General features: G+C 45.1%; 1 protein-coding gene across 1 annotated transcript; it reads right to left on the bottom strand.

The window, feature by feature from the left end:
* Positions 1-2,901: 2,901 nt before the first annotated feature.
* LOC119315111 (probable glucomannan 4-beta-mannosyltransferase 4) lies at positions 2,902-7,417 on the bottom strand. Its single transcript, XM_037589786.1, has 9 exons — positions 7,106-7,417; positions 6,428-6,526; positions 5,407-5,659; positions 4,537-4,647; positions 4,278-4,414; positions 4,064-4,177; positions 3,793-3,992; positions 3,510-3,707; positions 2,902-3,391 (listed from the first exon to the last, which is right to left on the bottom strand). Exons 1-9 carry the CDS (start codon positions 7,415-7,417, stop codon positions 3,229-3,231), a joined length of 1,587 nt encoding a protein of 528 aa, XP_037445683.1. The 3' UTR covers positions 2,902-3,228.
* Positions 7,418-8,362: the final 945 nt, after the last annotated feature.

An 8,362-nucleotide genomic window follows, 5' to 3' on the forward strand; every position in this document is an offset into this window, starting at 1 on the left:
TAGTGAGGGAGAGAGAGGGCAGCTGCACCCTTCCCTTGGCGCAGCCCTCTCCTCCTCCAACTCCTCCTCCTCTTCCGTAGTGCTTAGCGAAGCCCTGCCGGAGAACCACGAGCTCCATCGCCACCATGCTGTCGTGCTGCTGGAGTTCTCCCTCAGCTTCTCCTCTCCCCTTGCTAGATCAAGAAGGAGGAGACGTCCCCGGGCTGTACGTGTGTTGAACGCGGAGGCGCCGTCCGTTCGGCGCTTGGATCGGATCTACCGCGATTTAAATCGCCGTGAGTATGACTCCATCAACCGTGTTCTTGTAACGCTTCCGCTTAGCAATCTTCAAGGGTATGAAGATGCACTCCCTCTCTCTCATTGCTAGCATCTCCTAGATTGATCTTGGTGACACGTAGGAAAATTTTGAATTATTACTACGTTCCCCAACAGATTGGAGATGGCAAACGCTTCTACCGTTTCATGGCGCTGCAAGCCAATAATGATGAGTCGGAGGGGGTGACGATGGCGATTTTCCGACCAACCACATCGGATGTTGGGATTGCGATGTGGCAATGCTACCAGCAGGGACAAGTGAGGGAGGATGTTGCGGCGATGATGTTGTGCTAGGGGTGACATCGACACGCACGGAGGGTGTTATGGCCTTGCGAGAGATGCGGGAGGCTGGTGGTTGCGGCTAATGGTCTACCTTTGTTCTTCTAGGGCGTCAAGCACAGGGGGGAGGATGATTGGTACGGGAAAGGATCTGAGGATGACGCCTAGCCGTCTAGAGGATGTCAATTCCTTAAGGGTAACATGTCCAAGCTAGGCTCGATCATATTCTTTGGTGATGCTCAATCATTTTGTTCTTCGGATCAGGTGTTTTCCCCACTTAGGATTGAATCAAAATGAGTGAGAGGGATACCCACTGCTTACACTTGGCATAATTTCTCTCAAGCAACCACCCTCTATCTGAGGGGTAGGGGTCTATTTATAGCTGGGGCCAGGGTTGGCACCAGTATGACCGTTGGAGGGTGGTGGAGACATGCCCACCAACGTGTTGTTGCTAGTTGTCAGAACAGTCAGAATTCAAACTCTCAAATTCCTAGGGTTCTGAAGAACCTAGGACAACCTTGCAACAGGTTCCTAACTCCTCACGGAGGAATATAACTCAAGTTTTCCAAAGAATCACCCTCGATACAAGAGCTAGAAGGCTCACTTGGAAGAAGAATTCCAAGTCTTAACTCACAAGTGTATATAGGTTTGATTGAGCACACAGATGACGAATTCAATCTTGCTTCACTTAGACCCCCTTAATACTACGATTTTCCCTTCGACTCAAATGAAGAATAAAAGAAACTAACAAAGAAACATTATTCTTCACGCTTCAATCCTCCATATGGCATTCAGAAGACTTCAATGTTCTTACAACACTTTTAGGGGTCATAACCCATTGGTTAAACCAAATCATTGGAGACTTTCACCTGTGTATACTCAAAAACATATTAGTCCCTTGACCATTATTTCATTAATCATCCAAAACCCACACATGTGACAATGGATGCACTTACACATTAGTCCCTTGACCATTATTTCATTAATCATCCAAAACCCCCACATGTGACAGTAGATGCACTTACAAATCCCCCCTCCCCCGGGCTTTTCAAACATAAAACATCCTCGTTGTGGAAGATTGCAACTGGTCGATCTGCGGGGACGTGCCGAAGAGCGCGGACTAACTCTCTTCCGATGTCCCTTTGTCGTGCGCTTCAGGGATGTGTTGGACCTCACTCGAGACGTCGTGGACGCGACTTCATCCCCGCGTGAGCTGGTTGTCGATAAAATTGCGCCGCGGCGCACAACCCTGACGTTCTTGCTGCTATGCTACTAGTGGTTGTGGAAGCACCGAAATGGAGCCGCCTTCAACGAGGACACCTCCCTCACTCCGGGGCATAAGACAATGATGACGTGATGATGTTGTCCGATGGTGCAACGCCTATCGATCGATCACAGGGGTGACGTCGACTGCTGGCTCTCCTGCCTGGCCACGAATAGCTAGTGCGTTGGTCTATCCCCGCCCCCGGTGAAAATTCAAAACAAAAAGGTTGTACCAAATCTGCATGCTTCAATTCATCATGGCTTTGGTGCGTTCAGTTGATGCTGTTGAGGATTTTTTTTGAAGTACCAAAAGGTTGAGGATGTTAAATTCCAGAAACTGGAAAAAAAAGTGCATTGTAAAAGATCAGGCATTAGCTGGGATCTATATTACTAAAATGATAACAGTGCCGCTCTTCATAGCTTATTGTATTATATTGATGTGTTCCTTGCAGGTTATCGTGATTTTCTTTTTGTGGAATATGCCTTTGGAATGCCTTGATTGGTCAGAGGCGCTGGCTGGCAGAATGTGTCTTTGGAATGCCTCGATTTGTCAGCATTGCTGGCTGGATGTTAGCTGGTTCATTTTATCATTGCCAGTAATGTATTTAGGCTTATTTTTTATTTAATTTTTGCGAATAACGTATTTTGGCTTATTAACACGCAAACGTACATTATATATTGGATAAAAATACAACCGGCTCGCGCCAGTTAACTTGTGTATCCTCTAAACTTTAGTATTATGTGTATGTGTAATGTGTAAAGTAGTGTATATGCATGAGACTTCTACCAAGATGGGGACTATAGCCTGGTGCTATTATGAACCGCATCATATCTGACTCAAAAAATATAACATAGCTGCTTCAGGAATTTGATATTAATACCATTGGTATTTGATAAATGAAATAAAGAACGCCATGGGTGTGCGCCAGGGGCGCGACTCCTCTCTAGCTGGATAGCAATGGTTCGAACGGCTCACTGCTCTGCCTTGATGGGCACGAGACAGCAAATAAGAGAGAGAGCAAATAAAATGATTGCTGCTCTACCTTGGTACAAAAAGATAATGTATCATGCCTGTATTTCATTGCCTTTCATGATGTGATTACAGTCTCAAGAACTTGGGATCTACACAATCATAAAGAAAAAAAGAATCTGTAAAGCAGTTAGAAGAATACAACCTGGCCATCCATCATTGTACAACTAGGATTCTACGAACCCTCAAATCCAATACTCATCTACCATTCTGTATGAACTAAAACCTATACAACCTGTATGGTGTCCCATTTCATATAGATTGCCCTTGTCAGATCCAATTAAGCTTGATTGCAGTCCTAGGAACAAACAAACTCTGAACTGTAAAATGGTAACAAATTTCTATGAACACGGAGTTTTCATGCCGACGAAACCGAACCCTAATACAATGAATGCCAAGGCCTGGAGGTAGATGTACATGAAGTATGTCTGGCTTCCAAGCACGTAGTCATACGAGGCGCATATCAAGAGGTAGAGCGCGAGCAAGAGCTCAGGGATGTAAATCCTGCAAAGGGCGAATTGTTGGAGTTTGAAGCACATTCTTCAACATTTGTTTTGTTCTTGCACAATTTGACATAATTAGTTACAAACTTGAACTGCATGCTATAGGTTTGTTCACGTACCTCTCCACACATTCAGTGGGCTTCAGTGGTTCAAGGAGTGGGACTTCAAAATCGTCCTTCACCACATCTCCTACCTTCTCAGTAACCACCCAATCATTTACGTGCGCAGTCTCAAGTAAACCGGTTAGAGCTGCACGCATACGGTGCATGGACATTACATTTTCAAACAGAATCCAGAATGGCATCAGATGGAGAGACCTGGCGTACCAGATAAGATCATATAAAGAAGTCAACATTAACAAGAACATGAAGCTGTACTCTGGACGAAACGAATAGTGCATACCCAGGATTCCTGATGGCATTCATGATAGTAATGGCAGTAGGAATGTAGACCAACCCCCACACAGGAATATGGACTTCAGGAACCATGGCAGATAATGGAATGACAACGCAGTAGAACAAGAATGTGAGGATGGGAGCAATGACCCTCCGTACAAACAAAAAGCTGTATAAAAGGTGCCATTTCTTCCATATTGATACCCCCTGCATAATGAGATGACAAACATTACATGATATTCATATTGTCTTTTGTGGTGAGGTTCAAGAAGGCACACCTTGTTTGTCACAATTTCCCATCCCATTTTTCTGAAGAGATTGGCAGCACCACAAGTCCACCTATGCTGTTGATGACGGTAGGCCTTGAAGGTACTTGGGAGTTCACTCTTGACCTGTGTAAGTTTTGTACTTGTAATGATGTAGGGCACAATACAGTATAGCGCATGTTCAATGAAAAACAACTATTTGGAATTGCAGACTGCAAAAACATACCCTTATATCACCTACATACAAGAATTCCCATTCCTTGAGACATGCCCGTACAGCCAGGTCCATGTCCTCCACAGTGGTGCGATCTTTCCATCCTCCTGACTCATTAATAGCAGATACACGCCACACACCAGCTGTACCTGTTGACAAAAAAGAATTTCTATTAATCACATAATTTAAATTCAAATGAACCATTTCAAGAAACTAACAGTGTCAGGCTTCATTGAAGCCTCGAATAAATGGCCATAAGATTGGCTCTTACCATTGAAACCAAAGAAAGCATGCATAAATGAGCCTGATTCCTGCTCGACTTTGAAATGATAGTCCAGGGACATCTTCTGTATCCTTGTCATCAGGCAAGCATCGTAGTTAACTGCAAAATCGCCCGGGCAAAGGCCAGGTCAGGAACATCCTGTAACCAGAATAAACAGAAATCCTCACTTCAAGTTATCAATATTATCACTTTCATATAGAAGGGGGAGAACTTGCATCAGAACTTCAAATCTTCAAAAATAATCTTAAGGGAAGAAGTTATCAAAGTAGCTAAACTGAAGTTTGAGTGAAATTTGTTAGCCATCTTTTCATGTTAAAAGGTTCCACAGCCTTTTGTTACTGCAGTCACCAGTATCGTTGAAGCCTTGAAGGCCAAGAGAATCATAATAGGACAAAATAAGTGCCTCAGAATTTAGTTGTGCCCAAATTTATGTCAGTACTGACCACTATGGAGTCGAAAGACTGATACTTCTGTCATAGGATACGACAAAGGTTCACATCAAAATATTTACCCAAAACAGTTTCATTTTTAACCAGTATCACTTCAAGCCATGAAAATATTGTTCCGACTTTGAGCACGACTACCGACACTGGTAAGCACGAGAGTTTTGAGGTGAAATTTCAGCTTCAAACATCTCAATAACAAGAATCTCACATTTTATCAAGACAGGACTAGCATTTGTGCTGACTCCATTACTTTCTGAGTAAACACTCCTGATCTTAAATAGCAAATACTTCTTGGAGTTGGAGCAGAAAAAATATCATGCAAATCCATATCTAGGTACTTCACTCCAGAACATGCACAGTCAGATAGTCTTAACTACGTGCATATACTAAAAAATATAATGGTTATGCTCACCAAACTTCCAGCGTGTTTGCACAAGCGCAATCTTCGGGTTATGCACAAGAAATGGTATAGTTTTTAAAAGGAAGTCAGATTCAGGTTGGAAATCTGCGTCGAAGATAGCAACGAATTCACACTGTTGCGCATATACATGTTCCATGCCTTTCTTCAAAGCTCCAGCTTTGTATCCCTTCCTGTTATTTCTAACTTCATACTTTATGTCAATTTTCTTGCTAGCCCACTCCTGGCATTCAAGCTCCACTAGTTCCTGCACTTGCCAAAAAACGATTAAAAGCATACAGTGGCACAATAATCTGAATACAGCTAGGAGTATTAAACAGACTATCTTTCACTTCGTATACTCATATATACATTCTTAGCATGTGGGATTCAAGCTGTCCTCACACCTATTATTGCCTTCCAAGATAAATAGAGCAAACCTTGACTACTTCATAAACATTGAATCAGATTGTGTCCCATGCATTAAGCCATAGTCAACAGCAATTTCAAGCAATCAAATGATCCTATTCATGTAACTGAATAAAAATAACCGACAAGAAAGTAAGTTAGTACAAGATCATAAAGACTTCAACAAGAGTGGTTTATAACTAGTACGTATGTCAGGTGTTCAACTAGACGAGGCATAGTGATAGGGTACTGTCTCCATGGGACCAAAATCCAGTTCATAGTAATACTTTACCCATGCTTAGATTAATAGGCAACTTTGACCATTTCACAGGATTACGATGTTGAATGTACATGGTGTAACCATTGAATGTAATGCATTCTTCTGTACTTTCATGTTTCTGACACCGTTGTCTCTACATCTGAAGGGTGCTGGAAGTAGGTGTAAAACTGCACATACACACTTTCATATGTTGATGCAGATATACTAATTGTTTATTTGGGACAAGCATTCTGGTGCATGAACCATTTCACATGAGCATCACAGCAAGCACCCTTTGATCCAAAACTTAATAAACAAACATTTATTTTCATTCAATCAAGAAACCTTGTCACTGCAATCTAGGCTTACTTTAATAATGGGATCAGTTGAATCATCCAAGACTTGGATTATAATACGGTCTGGCGGCCATGTGAGAGCACAAACAGCTCCAATGGACAACTTGTACACCTGCAAAAGGCATAAAATAAGAATAAGCAACAGTCCTTGTGTCAAATACAATGAATCAGCAAGACACATAAGAACAGCGTTCAGTGGTTCAGCCACATTTCAAACTTAGCAGAAAGCTATCGCGAGGCAAAACCTGGCATTGCTAGTCAGCTGCCAGAGAGATGTAAACAAAACGCTAAACCTGTACTGGCAACTGTTTTCACATAACAACACAAACAAGAATCTCACCTAATGAGCTAACAGTTATTGAGCAGAACACTTCTACTGTACTTGACACCATGAAGGCAATGCAGAGACGCATTTTTCCAAACCCCGCCCCAATTCCTCAGTTAGTCCTGAGCGTGATACTACTAGCTTTTTCGTAGACCAGAGCAGTTTATCGACAATGTCAACACCCAAAGCTACATTTCGCAAAAGGAAAGTTCCGCAAGTACGGCACTGCAGAGGCATTTCAACTTTGAGTCGGACCGGGGCGCGCACAAAAGGCCAAAAGCAGCGCGAGCAGCACGAGGCATTTCAGCTTTCAAGCAGCAGCACCAGCCAAGCACCCCGTGACGGAAATCTGGGAGGACGCCTCACCTCCTTCTCGTTGTACATGGGGATCTGCACGAGCACCATGGGGAACTCGCGGCGGCCCGCCGGGTCCTCCACGTCGGCCTCGCCCCCCTCCAGGGCCCCGGTCATGGGCTCCCACTTGAACCTCCGCTCGGGCCGCAGCCGCAGCAGGCGGACGGCGACGAGGCTGACGAGGCTCATGCAGGCGGCCTCGAGGAGGAGCATGGCCGACATGGCGAGGCACGCCCACACCGCGGCCGTCAGCGCCGGGGCGACCGCGCGCGCCCGCACGGCCGCCCACGCCGCCGCGGCCGCGCCGGCGCTGAGCGGCGCCATGCGATGCGACGCGGATCCGACCGAGGGGAGAGGGCGCGGCTTTGCTTGCTTGGAGTGGAAGGGAAGGAATCGAAGCGAGGGGAGGGAGGGAGGGAGGGAGGGAGGGAAGGGAAATGGGGGGAGGCGTGGGCGCGAGGTGGCTCGCGAATCTGGTTGGTGGTGCGAGGCGACCAAAGCCGGCCAGCGCGAGGGGAAAGAGGAAACGATACAATTTTGGATGTGGATCTTTTTGCTTTCGGTACCTGACGTTATGCGATATGCGCATCGGACACATCTACTAGTAGTAAGCTTTAACCGTTTCCCCGACTCGAATCAAGTCTTTCGATCGATTCAATCATCACGCTCGGGCTTCAGAAGAAGGAAGACCCTGGTTTGCAGCAAAGATCCGAGAAAATACAAAGTAACTCCTGTGACAAAGGATCACAATGACATCTTTTGAAAACACCTTCTTTATGGTATCAATCTTTGTTCGAAGATCGAAGAAAATACAAAGTAACTCCTGTGACAAATATCTCCTTTGCGGTAACAATCTCTACTCGAAGAAATACGTCAAACGCTTCGGTAAAGAGCTGCAATAGACTGGAGCAACGATATTGTCACTCTTTCACCGCACGTACATTATCAATAATCGTTTTTGAAAGAGCCTTCACTACTGGAATCAGCTACTTTGCCATCTGCCAGCTCTTTGCCATCAGCTACCTGAAAGCAGACGGCAAAGAACAGGCTGATGGCAAAGAAAGCCTTTCCCATCAGCCCGTTCTTTGCTGTCTGCTAGCTGACGGCAAAAAATCTTTACCGTCGGGACGGGGGCCCACTGAGGAGCTGCTTAAAAAAATACTTAACGGCCCCCCTCTTTGCCGTCCGCTAGCGGACGGCAAAGGTGGCGGACGGCAAAGATTAAACGTATCTAACGGCCGGCGCGCCCCACCCCCCCTCTCTCTCTTT

The sequence above is a fragment of the Triticum dicoccoides genome, chromosome 6A (genome assembly GCF_002162155.2).
Source record: "Triticum dicoccoides isolate Atlit2015 ecotype Zavitan chromosome 6A, WEW_v2.0, whole genome shotgun sequence".
NCBI lineage: Eukaryota > Viridiplantae > Streptophyta > Magnoliopsida > Poales > Poaceae > Triticum > Triticum dicoccoides.

Bases quoted from the DNA above. Each gene is read 5' to 3' on its own strand.
- LOC119315111 (XM_037589786.1), bottom strand. From the start codon at position 7,417: ATGGCGCCGCTCAGCGCCGGCGCGGCCGCGGCGGCGTGGGCGGCCGTG. The intron at 6,527-7,105 runs GTGAGGCGTCCT...TGCCTTTTGCAG, and splicing joins CCATGTACAACGAGAAGGAG to GTGTACAAGTTGTCCATTGG. The intron at 5,660-6,427 runs GTAAGCCTAGAT...TGGCAAGTGCAG, and splicing joins CAACTGATCCCATTATTAAA to GAACTAGTGGAGCTTGAATG.